The sequence below is a fragment of the Haliotis rufescens genome, unplaced genomic scaffold, assembly GCF_023055435.1.
Source record: "Haliotis rufescens isolate VD_foot unplaced genomic scaffold, xgHalRufe1.0.p SCAF_16, whole genome shotgun sequence".
NCBI lineage: Eukaryota > Metazoa > Mollusca > Gastropoda > Lepetellida > Haliotidae > Haliotis > Haliotis rufescens.
The window spans coordinates 11,102,058-11,126,227 of NW_025963846.1; the positions used below are offsets into that span (position 1 = coordinate 11,102,058).

General features: G+C 39.1%; 1 protein-coding gene across 5 annotated transcripts in view; it reads right to left on the reverse strand.

The window, feature by feature from the left end:
- The window catches only part of LOC124136721 (dedicator of cytokinesis protein 3-like), a 150,638-nt gene that overhangs the window by 95,416 nt on the left and 31,052 nt on the right, over positions 1-24,170 (reverse strand). For 4 of the 5 annotated variants that reach the window (XM_048396862.1, XM_048396859.1, XM_048396858.1 and 1 more), the window contains exons 2-13: positions 20,739-20,849; positions 13,392-13,435; positions 13,146-13,201; positions 12,290-12,386; positions 11,746-11,891; positions 11,212-11,332; positions 10,514-10,677; positions 9,823-9,904; positions 8,744-8,804; positions 5,675-5,725; positions 1,378-1,449; positions 219-288 (exon numbers count right to left, since the gene is read on the reverse strand). In XM_048396862.1, the coding sequence (XP_048252819.1) occupies positions 219-288; positions 1,378-1,449; positions 5,675-5,725; positions 8,744-8,804; positions 9,823-9,904; positions 10,514-10,677; positions 11,212-11,332; positions 11,746-11,891; positions 12,290-12,386; positions 13,146-13,201; positions 13,392-13,435; positions 20,739-20,849 (1,075 nt within the window). The remainder of the gene's footprint in view (positions 1-218; positions 289-1,377; positions 1,450-5,674; positions 5,726-8,743; positions 8,805-9,822; positions 9,905-10,513; positions 10,678-11,211; positions 11,333-11,745; positions 11,892-12,289; positions 12,387-13,145; positions 13,202-13,391; positions 13,436-20,738; positions 20,850-24,170) is intronic. The other variant, XM_048396860.1, reaches the window with a different exon arrangement.

Genomic DNA, 24,170 nt, shown 5'->3' on the forward strand with positions numbered 1-24,170 from the left:
ATAAACAAACATCACTGTCTGACTCTCCATACCATGATACAGCTGTAATAAACAAACATCACTGTCTGACTCTCCACACAGCTGTTATAAACAAACATCACTGTCTAATGACCAACATAAGTTACTGAAGGCTAATTCTAGCCTGCTCTTCACTGGGGTCACACACCTGATGTATTGTCCCCTAATGTGCCATGTGATTAATTGGTTATTGAGCTTACCTCTGGACCTTCATTTGGAAGTCAAGCTCCTCTTCACGTTTTAATGCAAGGACATCCTTCAGATATAACACTGTCAAACATAAGGAAGCTTCCAAAGTTTCATGTGGAAACAGACATTATTTAAAATTACAATAACATTCTAACCATATTTATTTTTTTTAAATAAAAATAAAAAACACATAGGAACTTGACATTAAGTTGATATTGTTTTTATAGTACAAAATTTGTGGATAAAGTCACAAACTGTTGTGAAAACAATTCATTTCTTTCAAGAACATTTCAAATTTTTTTTTTTTAAATTTTAATTTTGAAAGAAACAGTGAGTGAGAAAATGTTATTTCACCCCATAGTCAGTATTATTACAACTATTAAATGCCACCATGGATAGAATTATCCCAAAGATGCCTGCATGTTATCAGTAATCTGCAGCCATGGTAACTTGAGAGCAGACCACATTTCCCTAACGACAGGCTGCCGTTTATTCTATTGTCATGTGACGTCAATGGCATCACGTTTCTTGCTTGTGACATCATCCTATAATGTTCTATAAGGTTGCTATTTGTGAATCAATGACCTCTGTTGTGAGGTTTGTAATACAGACACTTATGCTGCTGTTTGTTGTTCTGTTCATGTGGGGATTAGCTACAAATTCAATCCATTTCAGCTACAACAAGGGTCAAGTTATTTTTCAGGGCATTATCATTTTGCTAAAATCATTGGTCTGTTAATGGCAGACGTCGGGCTTTGGGCCATCTGATGTCAATTTTGAACACAGCAAACGGAAGCCCCTGAGACGACCATGCCACCCCAGGTGGCATAGAGTGAGTGAGTTGGGTTTAACGCCGCTTTTAACATTATTCCAGTTATATCACGGCGTGTCAGCTTAATGTGGGAAGAAAGCCTAAAGTGATGCAGGTCTCAGACGTTTACCACTTTGGTGAAACCCACGAGCACGGGTATGGTGCTGACAAACCTAGAAACATAATCGGGGCGAACCGGGATTCGAACCCACAATCATAGGTTTCTAGCGTGCCCAAGGGACGCAACTCTGCACAGCGAATCGCGGCGCCTTAGACGACTGGGACACCTGTGCCCCCCCCAGGTGGCATAGAGACAATGCACAACGTCGACGCCAGCAGCAGAGTGTTTTTCATCTCACCTGCAGCCCCCCATGGTCTGCGGTAATGGAACTTGGGAATCTTCTTGCTCGACGACTCCTGCAGCATCCGGCCTGCGTGATAAACAACTGATCAGCAACAATCTCCAACAACAACTTCGGTACTTTCTACATGTGATAAAAGATCATTTACTGTTACAATACCTATCTGCATGAAGATCTGATGAACCCTCCGCAAGATGTCATGCCAGGTGAACTCTGACCACCCAAACTAAATGAAGAATACCTCTAGCCAAACCAAAGTCAGTTTTCTGATATGATTTGGGTTCAATTTCTCTTCATTCCATCTCGATTCAGCAAATTGTGATCTCAACAAAGGAAACCACACAGAAGAAAATAATAACCTCAAAAGTACACACCCCCTATTGGCATGAGAAACGACAGGGCGCATAAATATTCACAACATACTAGCAATGCCCTCATTGTTCCAAATGCAGCTCTGAATACTTTGCTCGTCAATTCTGTGTATGCGGTAGCCTCCAAACTGATTGGCCATTCAGAAAGTTATGAGAAAATGTACAACCGCATGGAGTGAGTGAGTGAGTTAATGCTTTACGTCACATCGGCAATATTTCAGCCATATCGTGACGAGACAACCGCATGGATAACAACTTCTGGTGTATTGTATATAGTGATGTTTCGATGTTGATTCTTACACCGTTATGAAGCTGGAGTGAGACAACCACCTTGATAACGGTTTAAGAATCAACTTGGAAATGTCGCCGTTTGCAATAATCCAGTAGTTGTTATCCATAAAGTTGTATGTTTTCTTATTTACTCATCAACTTCTAGAATGCCAATCAAAAAGTCAGAAGGTCATAACCTGAAACAACCTGCTAAGGATTGAGCTAGTGAGTTGGGTTTAACGCCGCTTTTAACAGTATTCCAGTAATATTGCAGCATGTCAGCTTAATGTGGGAGCAAAGCCTAAAGTGATGCAGGTCTCAGACGTTTACCACTTCGGTGAAACCCAAGAGCACGGGTATGGTGCTGACAAACCTAGAAACATAATCGGGGCAAACCGGGATTTGAACCTACAATAGGTTCCAAACTGCTGAGGAGGGTGGGTTAGATCTTCAGTCAGATAGGCGTTGTATCTGAGTAACCATTTTGATTTTAATGAAATTGTGAAACTATCCAAACTACTCCAAACATGCATCATCTGTAAGCTGATATGTTTCTCAAGGTGGGAAGCTGTAAAATTTACGTAGTGCTAGGGCATGATGAGTTTCAAAGTTTGCACATCTCATGAAAGAGCAAGTTTGGTTTAAAGCTGCTTTAAACAGTATTTCAATTATCTCACAGCTTGTTAGCATGATGTGGGAGGAAAGCCCGAAGTGATGCAGGTTTCAGATGTTGACCACCGTGAAACCCTTGAGCATGGTTATGGTACAGACAAACCACTGTCAGCATGATCAGGGTGAACTGGGATTCGAACCCACAATCAGGCTGCTAGCATGCCCAAGGGACAGAACTCTGCACAGCGAATTGCAGCCACTTAGATGACGGTGCCCTTTAACACAACTGAACATTGATAAACAGAAGTCATGTGACATCATGCTGAGGAGAAAAAGCATCAATAGTATGATTTGTTCTGTACGTATGCATGACTCAAGCATCAAGAGACGACTCACTACAATCACAAGCAATACTGTCTACATGTATGTATACACGCTATGTCAAAACAGGACATCCAAGATGACACACAAGTCAGTTGCACAGTGCACAGCATGGAAGTACCATCCTCTGTCATCAGGCAAGTGGAGTAATCAATTGTGTTATTGTGTTTCAATACACTACATACCGTATTCGACATAATAAGCACCCCGTTCTAATAAGGGCCCAGGATGATATTGTCTAATATACTGGCTAGTAAACAATCCCAGTTAGCACCCCTTCCGATTGATCAATGTACACACGACTTATTTATTCGTGTATAATACGCACTCGTGTGTTATATGCACCCCTAAGTATGGCCAATTCAATTCTGGAATATATCTGTCATGTATAATACGCACAGACTTTCCTTTGTATCATTTCAGGCTGTCAGCATAAACCACAAAATTTACGATCTTTCAACTGTTTTTTTTTCTTACCAAATTATATTCCAATAAGAGCCCCCTATTTCTAATTTTGAGAGCACCCTGTGTGCTTATTATATCAAATACGGTATATACAAAACAAAAAAGTGAGGGATCATTAATATTGGGGGATATATTTATGAAATTGTATGCTCACTCCTCACCATGTTCACTACAAAACAAATATATATCCCCAAAAATATTAACGTTCCCTAACTTTTTTTGTTCAGTATGTACAAAGAACATGAGAGTCTAAAAGTCTAGTCATTCCATACATCTGTATCAATAGCAAGACTCATCATTAACATGCTTGACACATGCAGGCAATATAGATTGTAAATCAGGTAAGTATTGTGTCAGTGTGGTTGTTTACAGCGATGACCCCAAGCCTGCATCATGAAATTAATACAAGTAGCCCCATATTTCCAAACACCATCGCATTAATTGTCAAAGAATGCCAGAGGAATGTTGACTGAGAATAGCATAACATATCGTTGAGTAGAAGCGGTTTTCTTTTCTCACACACTTAACTTGTCCCACTTATAATCTCACCACAATCATGATGATGATGATGATGATGATTAGCTAATAGGGGTATGGATAAAGTTATATCTTCCATTACTAAGCAGTTTTAAGCAAGTAAGCAGTTGTTAAGCAACTATATAAGCAATTGGAAGACACAATTTTCGGATGAAAATTTATGAATATATTAGGGAATCAAGAATACAAAATTGAAAACAGATGTTAAAGCCTACTCTTGTAAGTGACAATAAACTACATGGGACATTGGTACAAAAAACAATTGCACTTTTGTATGTCATCTAGGTTTCTTTCATTGCGGAGTTGAAAGTACCTATCATGACTATCAAATGATTATAATGTTTGAAGTCTTGATTGTTCTTAATGATTTTTTACTAGAAATTATTATCATTATTTATCAATCTTTTTCAGACTTCAAAATAATATCTGGTAAATCAGGTAAAATACATCCAGGTGAAACTCATTTAAAATTGTCTTGGTTTGAAGAAAACTCATGTTTACCACCATGACTCTTATGCAATATTTATAATATACACTGATCAATGGACATGTATGTATGATGTATATTTCCTGTGACCTCCTTGGTACACCACCTTCGACCAGTCACTATGTTATTTGGTGAGTGAAGCATCAGTGAGTGTTATAAATCATGTATTCATTTCCCAGGGGATATGCATTCAGTTATCTTCCATCAAGTATGAAGACATCAATATTCATGTACCAGTTTGTTCAAACTTTCAGAGATGCTTATGAAGGCAACCAATTGCTAAAACATTTGACGAATAATAGATCATAATATCTTGTGAGAACTGATGGCACACCTTCATTGCAGAACCATGTGCCCAGTATAGCAAAAACAGCAATGTTCCTGTCACAGACAATACAATGGTTTCGAACCTATTCCTTCATCTCGATTCCATGCCGATGCAATGTTGAATTTTAACTCACTCGCTCGCTCACTCACTCACTCACTCACTCACTCACTCACTCACTCACTCACTCACTCACACATCTCGAATCCAAGTCAGAGTTAGGCTGCAAGACAACATGCAATTACACTGCTACAACATGTTCAATTCTTCATGGGCATGTATAATGTGTACTCTATGTTCCTCAATCACCCGTGGATATATGGGGTCAATATGAGGTGTAGTGGTGATGTGTCTAGTTTCAGGTAAGTCGAACGCTTTAACCACTAGGCTACCCGGCCGCCCCCATATAACTAGTGACAAAGTGATGGAGGAACGTAGCGTATACAAACTTGTGAAGTATTGACATTTCAGTGAAAGTTGCTGTACAAGATGTTGTTACACAATTGGTGACAACATTGTTACAGTTGCTAGACAACAGGTGACAACACGGTTACAGTTGCCAGACAACAGATGACAACATTGTTACAGTTGCTAGACAACAGGTGACAACACGGTTACAGTTGCCAGACAACATGGTTACAGTTGCCAGACAACACGGTTACAGTTGCTAGACAACATGGTTAGAGCGGCTACAATAAGTACAACATTGTTACAACATGGTTACAGTTGCCAGACAACACGGTTACAGTTGCTAGACAACACGGTTACAGTTGCTAGACAACACGGTTACAGTTGCTAGACAACACGGTTACAGCGGTTACAAGTACAAGATGCGGTGCAGTATACCTTTACTCTTGGGTGGGGTTTGCTGCTCACTGCTTTGTAACATAGACGTAGCTGAACAACCAAAGATCACACATGTCAGTGAGCAAGTCAGCATTATTACACCTACGTTATAGCCCTTATTAAGTTTCCTTTGCTTGACTACACATACCAGTGATTGATAGACAGAAAATGAATGTTCATGTTTGCAAAGTCAGCATTATTACACCTACATTATAGCCCTTATTAAGTTACCTTTTCTTGACTATACATACCAGTGATTGATAGCCTGAGGAAAAGAATTCTCCTGTTTGCAAAGTCAGTATCATTAAACCTATATAATGGCCCATATTAAGTTACCTTTTCTTGACTACACATACCAGTGATTGATAGACTGAGAAAAAAGAATGTTCATGTTTGCAAAGTTGGCATTATTACAGCTATTCATGGCCCTTATTAAGCTACCAATTCTCGACTACACATACCAGTGATTGATAGACGGAGAAAATGAATGTATTATTACGCCTGTATCATAGACACTTGTGAGTCCTGGAGACAGGGACAGACAAACCAGTGGTGATAGTGTGAGCTTCAACCCATGTTGTTGTAGTAAGATGATCAAGATCAAGTGAGTAAGTGAGTGAGTATGGTTTTACGCCGCATTTAGCAATATTCCAGCAATATCACGGCAGGGGACACCAGAAATGGGCTTCACACATTGTACCCATATCAGGAATCGAACCCAGGTCTTCAGCGTGACGAGCGAACGCTTTAACCATTAGGGTACCAGACCACCCCTTAAGATCAAGAATAGAGCTTGAAGTGTGGGAATTAAAACAGCCAAAGCAAACATTTTCCAAAAACATAATTAAAATCCATCAGAAAACTAACAAAATAACATTCTACTTAAAACAATGGATTTTACTAATCAACCTTAACTGGCCTCAGAATATGTCCCAGCAATGTCATACAAACAACTTCCACAAAATATGTCACACCTGCCATCATTGCTTTCGTGATATTCACATATTCCAGCTCTGAATCAAATTTCTGCCTGATATACTGCCATAAATGCTCTACAGACATACTTCTATGTCCGTTATAAATCCATTTACTAACAACAGAAACATGTGTCTTTCAGTTCGAAATATCAACATATTATGACACGCTCTTTCAGCCCAAAAAGGTTACAGCCATACACAAGGAAAAAGACAGGAAATATTGATCTACATATACCCATTACAAAAGCCACTTAAGTGTAATACATAATGGCTGCTTTCATTTTCCCACTCCATATTTACTACTTCTGCTAGAGGTCCACCACTCACATGTACATGGGATTTTAGTTATTTTGGCAATTACAAACATTATTTCACGTGTAAGGATATCCACTCACAGACTTCACAATTGTACCCATCCTATCAGGCCAAACAGCAAAGGAAAATGCTATCCACCCACAGAGGCATGTAGCAGCAAAGTGAGTGAGTGAGTGAGTTTGGTTTTACGCCGCTTTTAGCAATATTCCGGCAATATCACGGCGGAGGACACCAGAAATGGGCTTCACACATTGTACCCATGTCAGGAGTCAAACCCGGGTCTTCGGCGTGACGAGAGAACGCTTTAACCACAAGGCTACCCGACTACCCTAGCTGCAAAGTGAGTGAGTGACTATGGTGTGAAGCCACTTTGGACAGTCATGTCACTGCGAGTCAGCTAGATATGAAAGGAAAGCCAAAATAACACAGGTACTAGTTATTTTACCACTTTGGTGAAACCCGGGAGCGTCGGCATATTGCTGACAAACCACAATACACATTCAGGGCAAACCAGGATTCAAAATCCATGATCATAGGTTTCTGGCGTCTGAGGCAGAAACTAATGATCGTTGGTTCAAATCCCTGTTCACACGGATCATATTTCTAGGTTTATCAGCCCGTACCAATGCTCATGGGTTTCACCAAAGTTGTAAAAGTCTTAGTGAGTGAGTTGGGTTTAACGCCGCTTTTAACATTATTCCAGTTATATCACGGCGTGTCAGCTTAACGTGGGAGGAAAGCCCGAAGTGATGCAGGTCTCAGACGTTTACCACTTCGGTGAAACCCATGAGCATGGGGATGGTGCTGACAAACCTAGAAACATAATCGGGGCGAACCAGGATTCGAACCCACAATCATAGGTTTCTGGCATGCCCAAGGGACGCAACTCTGCACAGCAAATCGCGGCGCCTTAGGCGACTGGGCCACCCTTGCCCCGTAAAAGTCTAAGACCTGCATCACTCCCGGCTTTCCTCCCACATTAAGCTGACACACCATCATAAACTGGAATATGTTCAAAGCAGCAATAAACCCAACTCACTCACTCACTCACTCAGATTGTAGCAACATTACATAAACAAGTCCAAATTGGATTCATCTCATGGTGTCTATATCCCTACAACACTAATGATTCTGTTTAATGATTTATACTTTTCTGTCTTAACGATGAGATGTATTTACCGGTATTGCAATATCAAAACTCATCTGTGATATAGTCAGCAAAAGAAGGCGATGTCATTGCACACGAAGCACAAGTTCTAGCGGACTAGCAATGCTCGTGAAACATATAAGCTCCACCGCATCCATCAGAGAACTGACAGTTAAACAATGCAAGTGGCTGAGAAAATACACACGCTTCACTTTCTTGCAAACAATATAAGCTGCTCACATAAAAGGAAAGCCATTGTTATGCTTAAATTGCTTCAAAGTCAAACACATGTCTACTATTCATATTACCATGTAGGCTGGAGCAGTTTCAGTTTCATAATGCACATGTAAATAACTCATCAAAACATTACACATTGTTCCAAAAATGTTATGAAATATTTGTTTCTGGAGGTTTCATTTATTTTGGAAACACCCAGGGGAAAAGGAAGAAATATATCACAGACTTTGTTATATTATTTGTAAATTTTAGGGGATTGCTTTGAGTCCAACATTAATGGTGACAAAATAATTATTTATATACAAACACAACTTCACTTTCACAAATTAATGAATTTCTTCTATCCTGTATGATTATTGTGAGTGATTGAACCTATTAAACTGATGCTCTCACCTGATCGGAATATTTGAGCCACCAAGTAAAGTTCTCTTTCCAAATCTGCTTCATTAAGGTCCTGTTGATCAAAAAAGTAAAATTTCATTGTCACATTCCATTTCATATCATATCATATTTGCTAAGAATTCATTCACATTCTTCATCGAACATGCATCACAAGAAAACAAACCTTGAAAACTATGTCACATTGATAACATGGTGTGACAAGTTATCCAGGACAAAGTGAAAATGAATTGTGATTTCTTAAAAAAGTAAGTGTAAATTTAGCTTCATTCAGCTTTTTGGTTGGTTGGTTGGTTTGTTGTTTAACGCCGCACTCAGCAATATTCCAGCTATATGGCGGCGGTCTGTAAATAATCAAGTCTGGACCAGACAATCCAGTGATCATAAACATGGATCCACGCAATTGGGATACGATGACATGCATCAACCAATCAGCCTGACCACCAGATACCGATAGTCGCCTTTTACGGCAAGCATGGAGCTCAAATGATGGTAGCCTGTAGTCAGGGAGTCTGGACCAGGCAAACCATGAAAAACAATCCATGCCGTCTTGGTCAGCTCTCCTTACCATGAATACCCCCTTTAGCTATGAAGCTCCCCTTACCATGAATACCCCCCTGTAGTTGTAAAGCTCCCCTTACCATGAAGATCCCCAATATTGGGAAGCTCCCATTACCATGTGGATCCCCTATAGTTGTGAAGCTCCCCTTACCATGAATACCACCTATAGTTGTGAAGATCCCCTTACCATTAATACCACCTATAGTTGTGAAGCTCCCCTTACCATGAAGATCCCCATTGTTGGGAAGCTCCCCTTACTATGAAGATCCCCTCCAGTTGTGAAGCTCCCCTTACCATGAATACCCCCTATAGTTGTGAAGCTCCCCTTACCATGAAGATCCCCTACAGTTGTGAAGCTCCCCTTACCATGAAGATCCCCCTGTAGTTGTGAAGCTCCCCTTACCATGAAGATCCCCTCCAGTTGTGAAGCTCCCCTTACCATGAATACCCCCATGTAGTTGTGAAGCTCCCCTTACCATGAAGATCCCCTACAGTTGTGAAGCTCCCCTTACCATGAAGATCCCCCTGTAGTTGTGAAGCTTCTCCATGTTCACTGGCATGCCCTTGTTAGTGTTCCGGACCAAGAACTTCTCACTGAAGATTATGAACAACAATAACAATGGGGTACAACGCATATCGTTCATCAGTGCTGAGTAAATGAGAGACACTATCTGGGTACATGTTGAAATTCACACTAGTCTGCTAGCACGAGACAACTAAATTGTGCTGAGGACAAGTAAAAATCCAATGATGTCCTCAGTGACTAGTAGATTTCGATAATTATATTTCTGAACCAGTTCACTGTGCTAGAAATGGACAAATTGAAACTAAATAAAACTGACAGTAGGAAAGATCTTTGTCTCATTCAATCAGACTAGCTACAAACTCAAAGGACTAGTGAAATAAAGCTTCCACTATTGTCCTCTGGACTAGCCTAAAAAAAGAAAAATTCTAAGCCTGCTCAAATCAACACCTCAAATGAGTTTATTTCTCTCATGTATTTCAGTCATATGACAAGTCAGACTGATGTGGGAGACAAGCCTGAAGTGATACAGGTCTCAGACATTCACCACTTTGGAACAGGTATGGTGCCTACAAACCCAGAAACATAATCAGGTCAAACAAGAATTCAAACCCACAATTCCAAATTCCTGGCATGCTTTAGGGAACCAACTCTGCATTATGGCGAGAAGACGACCTCACCTGATGAACTTGTTGGTGCTGCTGTCATACAGGGAGAAGTAGGTCTCCGACTCGTCGCCGACGTTGCAAGCAAGGGACTTGAAGCTGAGCACCAGATGAGCCATTGATGACGCCACCTTCTCCCGACTACTCCGTGCCTTGTCTCTGATCGTTTGTCTGCGAGGCTGGAATAAACAAAAGCATTCTTCTGATTCATATGAGTTACTTTAATAAGTGTGAATTTCTCCAAATGCATACATGATGAAATAAAATCATACCGCTACAAATTGTTCCACAGCACTGTAGCTCACCTGGATATGCAGCCAAAATAATTTCAATGACCATATATATTCGACTTTGTTGTTGCTTTACACCGGTCAGCAATTGTCCAGTTGAATCACAGTAAGTTATAACTAATCAAGCCTTGGCAAGGCAAACAAGTCACTGATAGCTTGATCAATAATACAATGACACACAATCAGGCCATGCCACAGAGCCTACCACCCAATCCACAGTACAGTCATCTCATACAATAAACATGAGGCACTGGAGATTAACTCAGCCCTAGAATCCCCACAAGTGCAAAGAACTGGAGCAAGTAATTTGAAATACTAGTTCAAACAAAACTTGTCTGAATGTTTTCTCACCAATTCCTAAACAGTCAATGAAGATTGTTTTACATCCTGCAGGTTTATTATGATATACTGTGAACTACCTACACTTGTTCCCTTAGATGCCTCCATGCTTTGAGAGTGCAGTCTGTACAACTCGATGAAGCTGCAGTTGTCCGGGTCAACCTGCTTCCCATCCCGCCGCGGGACCAGGTCAAGGCCAAGTTTCCTGCAACAAACACAGAACCTTCAGATACTCTCTGTGAGAACAATTACCCAGATATACAAACATTGCTGCTGTATATACAGAGATTACTCTCATCCGTCGCTCCAGTCTACACAGAATATACAAACCCATTGCCCCAATCTATACAGAATATAGAAACCAATTGCTCCAGTATATACAGAATATACAAACCCATTGCCCCAGTCTATACAGAATATACAAACCAATTGCCCCAATCTATACAGAATATACAAACCCATTGCCCCAGTCTACACAGAATATACAAACCCATTGCCCCAATCTATACAGAATATAGAAACCCATTGCCCCAGTCTATACAGAATATACAAACCCATTGCCCCAGTCTATACAGAATATACAAACCAATTGCCCCAGTATATACAGAATATACAAACCCATTGCCCCAGTCTATACGGGAGATGATCTGTTCCTTCAAGTCCCAGCACTGGTCATTGGTCAGTGTGTTGGCAACAAGTTGGCACCGGAAGTTCATGAGATCCACCATGACTGTGGTGATCGTCCCGAACAGCCTGCTGTCTTCCTGCAATGTAAACGACACTTAATGTTATACTACAACTGCAGATGGCTAGTTAATGCAGCAACAATGATCAAAGCTGTGTGGCATCATCAGTGTTCAGAAGTCAGTCATTTTGCTTGTTGTGGAATACCAATTTTTTAAAAGTATTTGTGAGAAATATCAGATCTCTTTGTTTAAGGGAGCGGGATGCCATTCAAACAATGTGTAACTTTTCACCTAAAAATACCCTTGTAAATTTGAACATAAATTACCCCAAATATTTTTCTTTCTATGGATGAAATGTTCATTTAGTCAAGGTTGAAATTACACTTGAATATGACATGATACGTATGAAGTTTAGAACTTTATTCTGGGGGTATTGTTCTGGTCTGTGACCTTGTCCAAATGATCATGTGACATACCACAAAGAGTTGTTTCCAGATGAGATTCCATTCTCGCAACACGAAGGTTACTTCCTTGATGATGGCATCCTCGATTGGAATCACACTCTCGTAAGGGCTGGAAGATGTAAACAATTAGCCCACATTAACAAAACTTAAATCAAATTGCAGTTATTTGTTTACCAAAATTGTCTGGCAATATTTATGAATTTGAATTTACGTTTCATAGCAAAACCAGGTAGTCACTCACATGTTATCATGTAAGATGTTATTGTATACGGGAAATAGATGTACAACATGACAGCTTGGGTTCTATGTTCCTAAGGAAGCTGAAAATTTAATTTAAATGATTTTGATTGTTTGTTGTTTAATGCCACAATATATTCCACTTATGTGACGACAGACTGTAAATAATCGAGCCTGAACCTGACAAACCAGTGATTTATACAAAGAGCAAAGATCCACACTATGGGGCTACGCAGCACACCATCAACCAAGTCAAAAGGCTGACTAACCTATCAATTAAGTTGCATTGTACAACACACATAGACAGCTGGAATCGCCTGGATTCCCCACTGGGACAACTTGAATGTGCCAAACTGAATCGACTGACTTGAGTAATATGAACTTTAAGCTTAAGCCTGCTAACTGTGTTCACAGTGCTTAGGTACATAACAGTGAACTATTATCATTATTGTTGTTCTAGTTGTTGTCATGAAATTCAGACCGAAGTCTTTGAAGTTTCCCTCTTTTATTTACAAGTTTACATTTTGTCAGTAATCATTAAAGGTCAATATCAGCAGATATTTTTTCCAACTTAGAATAATAAAGTTTATTTCTTTTTTATAACTGACTGAACCAATCCGAAGTAACTCACCCCTCGTTTTCCACGTTGCATTCTTTCAGGTGGACGAATGATGCTGGAAATATACCCTACATAACAAAATAAAATCTAATTTACATGAAGAAAACTAAGAAATACTTTCAAACTGGGAACATTAATGTGAAATTCCTTGAAAATAATCCATTATATTACAAAAGCAACAACAGCTTCTTAAAGAGCAGCATTTCTAAAAATGTATTATCAAAACTTTATGTCAGAGAAAAGACGACATGCACCTACCTTGGCTTTCCTGTTGTGGAAGGAGTAGCCCCGATACCATGTTGCTGCAACAGATGAGTGAGTGAGTGGGTTGAGTTTAACTCCACTTGGAACTGTATTTCAGTGACAGTATGACATTAGGGAGGAAGGGCCAAAGTGACATTGGTCTTACATCTGTACCCACTGAGTACTGACAGACTCTGTTAGTCATAATGAAGTAAACCTGAGATTCTAACCCACAACCTGCATGCACAAACACATAATTTCCACATCGGAATTCTTTGGATTTTATAATTGGTGATTGACTACATCATGTACATTTAGTTCATTCCAACTGTTTAATCATTGATTATGATCAGTTACTGAATTGTTTTCTTTTTCCCACAAAAACAAGCATGAAATACTCATAACGCCCTGCCAATTCCGCCATTTTCAGTTTAAGTCAAAGTCTTTGCCATGGAAACCTGAAAATAAGTTTTACAAAAATCCCAAACTATCAAAAGGCACCAGTTCACCCAGAGACCTATCTGGGTGCCAGGTTTGGTTAAGATATGACGAACGGATAGCACCCATTCCTAATTTCCCCCTTCCACTTCGTGGCGGGGAATAATAACATTATGATGGTTTGAAAGTTCAAAGATGTCATTCTTAATAACAATTCCTGGATGATAGTTTATTGATGGTTCCAAGGTCTTCAGGCATAAATGATATACATAGGATGTCAGGTAGCACTGTGAAATATACTTAAGCCTTGTGTAGTATTCTTTGTGTAACTGAATGAAGCACTTAATAGCACTGTGTAACCATGTAACACACAAGAGCACACTTTAATACACTAGATCACTGTGCAATTAGATAGAGTATTGTAAAATACACTTCAGCACTGTGTCATACACTTCAGCACTGTGTAACTCCCTATTGTACTATGGAATACACTATATTACTGTAGAATACTCTATGGCACTGTATAATGCACTACAGCACTGTGGAATTCACAATATAACTGTGGAATACACTACAGAACTGTGGAATACCCTATTGTACTATGGAATACACTATACTGCAGAATACTCTATGGCACTGTAAAGCAGTCTACAGCACTGTGGAATTCACAACATAACTGTGGAATACACTTCAGTATTGTGTAATACCCTTTAGTACTATGGAATACACTATACTGAGGAATACTCTATGGCACTGTAAAGGAGTCTACAGCACTGTGGAATTCACAGTATAACTGTGGGATACACTTTATTACTGTAGAATACTCTATGGCACTGTATAATGCACTACAGCACTGTTTAACACTCTTTAGTACTATGGCATACACTATATTACTGTAGAATACTCTATGGCACTGTATAATGCACTACAACACTGTGTAACTTCTTATTGTACTATGGAATACACTATATTACTGTAGAATACTCTATGGCACTGTATAATGCACTACAACACTGTGTAATACCCTATAGTACTATGGAATACACTATATTACTGTAGAATACTCTATGGCACTGTATAATGCACTACAACACTGTGTAATACCCTATAGTACTATGGAACACACTATATTACTGCAGAATACTCTATGGCACTGTATAATGCACTACAACACTGTGTAACTTCCTATTGTACTATGGAATACACTATATTACTGTAGAATACTCTATGGCACTGTACAGCACTGTGGAATTCACAACATAACTGTGGAATACTCTTCAGCACTGTGTAGTTAATTACAACATTGTGTAAGACTGTAATGTATACACCACAGCATTGTGCAATATTACCTTTGCCCTATGGACAGAGCCTGTCTATCCAATTACACTCTCATTTCACCTCCACTGCCTGCCATGCACCCACCTGGCATGTTCCACTACATTAGGGCTGTACAGTGACAGGCCTGGCGGTCTGTGTGCAGTTGACATTAACCAAGATGTCTTACTGCATGGCATTATGGTCATCAAGAATAGGTCTTCAGCAACCCATGCTTGTCGTAAAAGGCGACTATGCTTGTCGTAAGAGGCAACTAACGTAATCGGGCGGTCAGGCTCGCTGACTTGGTTGATGCATGTCATCAATCCCAATTGTGTGGATCGATGCTCATGGTGTCAATCACTTGATTGTCTGGTCCAGACTCGATTATTTACAGACCACCATCATATAGCTGGAATTTTGCTGAGTGCGGCGTTAAACAACAAACTAACCAACCATGGTCATTAAACTCAACAATGGCAAATACCTTACACAACAAAAGCTCATTTCTTCCAGAACTTAGCTGACTGAACATGCCTTTTTCAAAACTAAAATTAAACATTTATACACCTTAACTTGAACATGTTGTATGCATTATGTTTATATCATGAACACCAGTTCATAATACCTATCTAAGAAATACAATCATGCTCTTACCCCAGGTACTATGTATCAAACCCAACATATGGCATAGTGAAGCCTGTAACAATTGTACCAATATGATAGCACTTTGGCAATATCATAAATACCTGGAGCATTATTATCTACCTTATGGCATCATAGTGAGTGAGTGAGGTTTTATGCCGATTTTAGCAATATTCCAGCAATATCATGGCTGGGGACACCAGAAATGGGCTTCACGCATTGTGGGGAATCAAACCCAGGTCTTTGGCTTGACGAGAGAACGCTTTAACCACTAGGCTACACGACTGATGGCATCATAAAAATAGGTACCTATATCATGAATACATGCATACCTTAAATCGGTTCAAACTCATGCCTTTGTCTATTTATACCTTGCATGCTGGTGCACATGTTTTGAAAATCCTGCAATCTACCGATATCTGTACGACAGTTTACGAACCAGATTTTGATTTTGTTGTGCAATTTTGATGGGACTATGCATAGACTCATTAGTCCAGCCAAAATTTAACTCCATAATACCAGCCTAGTTCGGCAAGGGTGGAAACTGGACTTTTATCATGTTTATAGTCAGTTAACTCCCTTGCCTCAGGAAGATGAGTTAATTAAGGTAAGGTAAATTTATCTGCTGTCAGGGACACGCCCATAAAGTTCTCCTGAAGCTAAAGAATTAAACCTTTTGCACGCATTTTAAACATTTTCCTTGACGTTGATATGAAAAAAGGAAGACCTTGAAAGAAAGAATCCAGAAATAAGTACTGGAAAATACTGGCACAACGTTAAAGTGTTTTTCTTAACTTTATTTTTTTTATTTCCAGGGGTCCACAAACACCTAAAAAGGTGGTTGTTATATTTTTAATAATTTTAATGTTATAAGTGTTCAGCATTTAAATGTTTTTAAAAAATGAATTTACCAACTGCAAGGTTATAAAACCATAATAACAAAATATAATTTCTAGCTCAAATGTGACCTTGCACCCGAGTTCAAGAAATATTCTATATTCAGTAGTTTGAAAGCCTAAAAACCAGACCAACAAAGATAACCTAACAAATTCAATTGGAAATACAAGTCAATACATGTCAACTGTCAACTGTCAACAGTGACACAAGAAAACCATGGGACCCAACACAGCCAACTATTGACAAGTGCAACGTGACTACCACATGCATCACACTTCCTGATCCAGTAGGACATATATCATATATCATGCCACCTGGTCTTTGTCTCTTCCTGTATCACACAGAACCTCCACAGATCCAGGTTATCTTACCTGGCCACACTGATAGCTGTGCCTGGTAGTGTGGTGTAATGTGTTACACAGCATGTGGACCAGTCACTGATGATGCTGTGCTGTGTACCATTGATAATACACTGCGTACTTCCTTCACGTGATAATATTATTATGAACTGACAGATCGGATAGGGCAAAGATGCCTGATTGTAATTCCATCTATAATGTTCATAATGATTTACTTTAATCATGAAATACAATGGATAAATAAGGTTATTTATCATTTTGGAATCTGCTAAGCTAACCAACACTTGAGAGAGAAAGCTATTAAGAATGGAATAGAAAAGGGAACTGTTTAGTTCAATAATCATTGGGAATAACAAACTGGCTACCTAACTATGACTTGGGAGAGGGAACTGGTGACCAAACTATGAGTTGGGAGAGGGAACAGTTTATTTGACCAATCATTGCGAAAGAGAACTATTTTGTTAATCAATCAATAGAAGAGGAAACTGTTCAGCTTAGCAGCTATGACCTATGAGAGTGAACTGTTTGGCTACCTATGGGCTGGGAGGGTGAACTGTTTAGTTAACTATGAGGTGGGAGGGTGAACTGTTTAGTTAAGTATAATTTGGGAGATTGAATTGTTTAGTTAACTATGAGTTGGGAGAGGAACTGTTTAGTTCACTATGAGTTGGGAGAGTGAACTGTTGAGCTACCTATGAGTTGGGAGAGGAACTGTTTAGTTCACTATGAGTTGGGAGAGGAACTGTTTAGTTCACTATGAACTGGGAGAAGAACTGCTTAGTTCACTATGAGTTGGGAGAGGAACTGTTTAGTTCACTATGAACTGGGAGAGGAACTGTTTAGTTCACTATGAGTTGGGAGAGGAACTGTTTAGTTCACTATGAACTGGGAGAAGAACTGCTTAGTTCACTATGAGTTGGGAGAGGAACTGTTTAGTTAACTATGAGTTGGGAGAGGAACTGTTTAGTTAACTATGAGTTGGGAGAGGAACTGTTTAGTTAACTATGAGTTGGGTGAGGTGAGGTGAAATTGGGTTTAACGTCGCGTCCAAGATTATTGCACTTATATAGCGACGTGCATGCACGTGTATGTGTGTGTGTGGCTGCTTGTACTAGTCCGGACTGATGCCGATTTATAGTGCTAGCTCACTGAGATACCATGCCGCAGTTTAACATGAATACCCCACTCAGACACAGTATACTGACTCCGAGCCGACCAGTCCTTGTTTTAGCCCCTTAATGCCGAGCGCCAGACAGGGTAACAACAAGTACTATCTTTTAACGTCTTTTTGTATGACGCGGCCCGGGATCGAACCCTGGACCTTCCGCTCTCCGGGCGGACGCTCTACCACAAGACCACGGAGGCGGTCACTATGAGTTGGGAGAGGAACTGTTTAGTTTACTATGAACTGGGAGAAGAACTGTTTAGTTCACTATGAGTTGGGAGAGGAACTGTTTTGTGAAGTATGAGTGGAAAGAGGAACTGTTTAGTTCACTATGAGTTGGGAGAGGAACTGTTGTGTACAATCAACCTGGCAAAGGGCCTCCCTACATAAACAAGCATAAAAACTCTTTTTGCCACCATGACTATAACACGAGATGCGCAGTTTTCCTTTAATAAGTGTTAAGTAAATGTGTCTTTTTGCTGATATCAAATATATGTGAGCAATGTTTTCACTGTCTGAATTGCAAAATGAACATAGGTCGTTGTCCACCAAGTTCATCGTTAACAATTTCTTTTTAGTGTATATTATTTGGTGTAGGAATTTGAATTTGAATTCAAGTCTTGTATCTATTGTAGATTTTCTATATTGTAAAAATACATATTTCCAATTAATTTGATAGTTAAATTCTTGTTCCCACTTCTCACAAATTTCTGGAAAGTTAGATGATGATATAAAGTTATCATAAAATATTCTAGAACCTTTGCTTGTCTTAAGTAAATCAAGCCATGTAGTAGAAATTATCAATTGCATTGTGTTTAGATGTTTTGAATCATGCACAAGATCTTTCCATGGCTTAGGAATGTTTAAGAGCAAAACGGTTGTAGTCTAATAAAGTACCTATTATGCCATACATTACTTTCAGCTCAGAGAATGGAATAAAGGTTTTTCAATTAATTTGCAGCTTTGATCAAATGATGATTTAAAGAAATTTTGTATTGTCTTGTCTAATTTAACAATAACACCTTAACCTGGTACAATTAAGGCAATGTCTGACTGACTAAGTGCATTAGTTACACTTTGAAGATATAGACTGGACACAGAAGATGTGAAACAGGGTTTAGCGTTGCATTCAAGGTTATTTCACTTACAGCGAGCGATGTGCAGGCAAGTGTGTGTATATCCTAATAATGCTGCCCGCTGGGATACCATGCCACAGTTTAACATGGATAACCAACTCAGACACATTATACTGACTTTGAGCTGACCGGTCCTTATTTTATCCCCTTAGGCTTAAAAAAATAAAAGAATTGGTTCTCAGGAAATGACTTTTGAAAATATAGTGTGGGTGGGCGGTGTTTTTTTTGTGTTTTGGGGTTTGTTGGGGGGTTTGTTGTTGTTTTTGTTTTTTTTTGGGGGGGGGGGGATTGTTCACACTAGTATGTAACGGACACAGTTGTGTACAATTGACCTGGCAAAGGGCCTCCCTACATAAACAAGCATAAAAACTCTTTTTGCCGCCATGACTATAACAGGAGATGCGCAGTAAAGCAGTGCGAGTGTAAAGGAAGTAAAAGTGTGCCATAATAGATCGCATTGCTTTTTAAGTAATAGTGTTTTTTGAAAATGGAAATATAAACGAAATGTGCAGTAGACTTTATGATGAAGCGGGCAGTGCCTGAGAACCAAGACGATTATTTATTTTAGCCTTAATCAGTGTCTAGCCCCAGGCAGGGTAACAACAAGTACCATCTTTTGGCATGACTTAGCCTGGGGATTAAACTACAGACCTTCTGCTCTCTGGGCTGATGCTTCACTAAAGAGGTGGTAAGAGTGAGTGAGTTGTGTTTAACACCACTTTTAACAGTATTCCAGTTATAGATCGGCGTGTCAGCTTAATGTGGGAGGAAAGCCCGAAGTGATGCAGGTCTCAGACGTTTACCACTTCGGTAAAACCCATGAACATGGGTATGGTGCTGACAAACCTAGAAACATAAGTGGGGTGAACCGGGATTCGAACCCACAATCATAGGTTTCTGGCGTGCCCAAGGGACGCAACTCTGCATAGCGAATCGCGGCGCCTTAGACGACTGGTCCACCCGTGCCCCCCGGAGGTGGAAAGACTGGGATTGGACACCATTTCTGAAACCAGGCACCTGGTCACACAGTTCAGCCCTCTTTATTAAATATTTGCTATGGTAAAAAATACAGTAAGGCCTGAAATGGAAAAATAAAAGCAAAAAGTTTGAAACCATACAATTTTCTTCTGTGATGTTTTGTGGCATATATTCAAATCAAATATGCACAAAATTAAGACAATGCTTACCAAAGTATCTTTTTTTTCAGACAGGTATTGATATAAAAATGTTGTTGATCCTTCATTGGCTTTGATTAAACATGGTAAATTAATTATAATAAGCAATTTGAATTCACACTTCAAACAGCATTTGTCTTTGACATTCAATGATTTATTAAAATAAGGGATAGGTTTATGGAACATGTCATGAGCAAGTACCCACCCCCTCCCGCGACAGATTTGTATTTTACCTTTCCTGTCCGCTCCAGATCCAGTGCAGTACTCTTCCAGTATGTGGACACATTCACCTATCTCCAGGGGGAGACAACCTTTCACACCGCCAGTCGTGTAGTTGTACACAACTGAAAAATATAATCACAATTTCTTCACTTCTTATGCATAAAATCTTGAGGTGTAATTTCCATTGAATTAATAACAGTAACCCCATCAGTGTTCCCGCTGGCTATTAAAACAGCCAGTCCTGGTGTACTGGCAACTCTAAAATTTACCAGTCCCCCCTAATTTTGGTCAGTACCAACTTCAACAAATAAAAATATGTATGAAAATTACCTGGTAATAATTCTTTCAACGTCATTTTCAATGCCATGACATCATCTCTGAAATAACTTAGATCATTCACACAAAGTTCAGTCACAACTTTCTCTTCTTCTTTTTTAAATATTTCGGGACAAAATCACTTCAAATATATTTTTAACCTCGAAGAAAAGCAAATGTTATTTCCTTGGACTAAAAATAGACAAGGGGAAACCCGGATGGTGACGGACAAGCTGACTTTGTTAAAAAAATATACTTATATGAATATCACCAAGGTTTTGTTCAACAACAAACATGACAAAGATTTATAATGTACTTTATTTACCAGTCCAGTGACCAGTCCACAGTCACATGAATTACCGGTCCAAGCCTAATTTTACCAGTAAAAAAAATTGGTAATTACCGGTAAACGGGAACTCTGGTTTATCACCTGACAATACTTGCAAAGCTAGCTGATCAGCTTTAATTCGAATAGGTCTTCAGCAACCCATGCTTGTCGTAAAAGGCGACTAACAGGATCGGGTGGTCAGGCTCGCTGACTTGGTTGATGTATGTCATCGATCCCAATTGCGTGGATCGATGCTCATGATATTAATCACTGGATTGTCTGGTCCAGACTCGATTATTTACAGACCGCCGTCATATGGCTGGAATATTGCTGAGTGCGGCGTAAAACAACCAACCAACCAACCAACCAATCTCTGTATGCCTCCCTCTGGGTTCAACACATTGTCAATACTTCACAGTTTTGGAATGTACTATGTTCCATCACCCATGAATGCAAACGTTCAATATGCAGTAGAGTCGCTATTTATAACCAACCAATCAAACATGGGCCTGGTGCCAGTGAGTGGGAAGCCATTGAGTCCTCAGTGCACAGTTCACATCATACACTGACAATATTTCTCACTTGTTCTACACATTGCTTCACTCATGATTCATGCAGCAATATTCTTTAAACTACCATATAATACCATAGATAAGCCAAATTTTGAGGACCAGAAAAAAGATCCTGTAGAAAGGGGTTGGCTTATATATGGGTTACACTTTCATCAAACTCTTTTTCTGTTGGTAAAAAAAGTGCATTGTATCACTTCTGGTGAATGAACAACGCTATAACAAACTTTGTCAATGAAAATGTTAAATTTGCGATTAAACATCACTAGACAAGATGATTTACCATTTCGATTGTATTTCTTGTTATGCTAGGCATTGTTTTATATGCAGGGATAAAGATTACCGTGTGTGTTGTCTCGTAAACTAAGCCAGAAATAGCAATCAGATGTACACACGTGTTCTCCCAATCTACCAATGTCTACCAGTGTCAGTGGAAATTCTGTCTTCTTTTTCAAATACTTTCATGGCCTGAGGTTTTTATTAAAACACTGACCTTGCAATTAGAACGCTAAAAACATCACTTTCCGTTATCACACATCAACTCCAATAAAGTAAACCATATACATAGTCCTACTCTATAGTTTGCAAAAGTAAAAGACAATAATCAAAAATAATATTTTTATTGAACATGTTGAATATTTTGACAAAAAAATTGTTTTTAAACATTTAAAATGTTAAATATTGTTTTGTTATATTTTAGTCAAAATAAAGTTCATTTTAGTAAATTAACATCAAATCAACACACTATCCAGAGCTAAAAGCTTGATTCTTGCATTCTGACATACAGGATGACGAAGCATATGAAACAAGAAATAACTGGGTGTGCTCTAAGTTACAATGTAAGGCATGCTGATATGCACATCACTGGGGCTGGCTGAAACATCGATAATCAGAATTATCGTTGATGGAAAGAAATATTTAAGAATTGAACGTCAGTTTGGATGGGTTCATTAAATAGTGAACGATTTAAAAGCGCTGGTTAAACTGTGTGAACCTCCGAGCTTTCTGATAAATGCAGGTATTAAAAAGAAAAACGAAAAACAAGTTGATCGCAAACACCGATCGAGAATTCGGGGAAACCCCGGAAAGTGGTTCCGGCAAAAGTTCACATGATCAATTTCGCAAAAAATTGTTCACATCGTGTGAACTTTTTTTGTCCAATCACAGGTGTGTGAACTCCAAATATCAGATCACGTGACTACCCCTTCAGCCAATCAGCATGAAAGAAACAGTGTAAACTTTAAAAGTATGAAATTATTAAGAAATTATCGACATGAAACTGCTGTCATTGATAATAACTGACATAAACTATTGTGATGAAATAAAGTTTAGCTATTCCGTAAGAGACTTGTCATTGTCAATAATGTCAACTGTCGAAGACGGAAATCAACTATTTTTGTTATATCTGAAATGTCCACAAAGTATCCCATGAAAAAATGTGTCACGGCTCACCAGTGGTGTGAAATCTGTTGATTTCTTTCTGGACTTTCTCGCATATTTGCTTAAAGTTCCTTCTCTAATATTTATCGATATTTCATCGATATTTAGTTAGCGATTTGCGATCTCTGTGACCTGTACCGATACATCACCATTGAACATGCTGAAGCCACATTAAACTAAACAGCATTCATGTCATCGACAATAAATCATCGTTCATACGTAATGAATTTAAATTTATGATAACAGGTTTAGTTGGGTGAAGTGGGTGTTTAACACTGCAATTCAGTCATATAATGGCAGGATATGCAAATAGTTGAAGTGATATGGGTCGTATACTACAGTATGGAGCTGGCAATCAAATGGCAAATTTCGATTCCGAAACCACAGAGGATTCAACCACGATGTGCATCTCTCAGTAACAAATTAAATAACCAGATCACCTGTTCCCTCAATAATAAGTACATGTCTGAAGAAACAAAGTATTGAATAATGAGGTTCCACTGGAGCTGGACATGCCTGGTTGTGCTTACGTTTTCATGAATCACATTTATAAGTTACAGAGTGTGAGTATAATTGTAAAATGCCTATTAATACCAGGCCTTTTGTCCCATTGAACAGAAACATAAAGTGGCTTGTTACCATGGTAATATGACCTGAGGGTCAAATGATGAGCTGTCATAATTGATGTCTCTTGAAGGTTATAAATTTTATATTCAATGAAAGTATAATAAGTTTTATATTCAATGAGGGTAAAGGGATATTTGAGAGCGATGGGGTATACAACCCAGGAA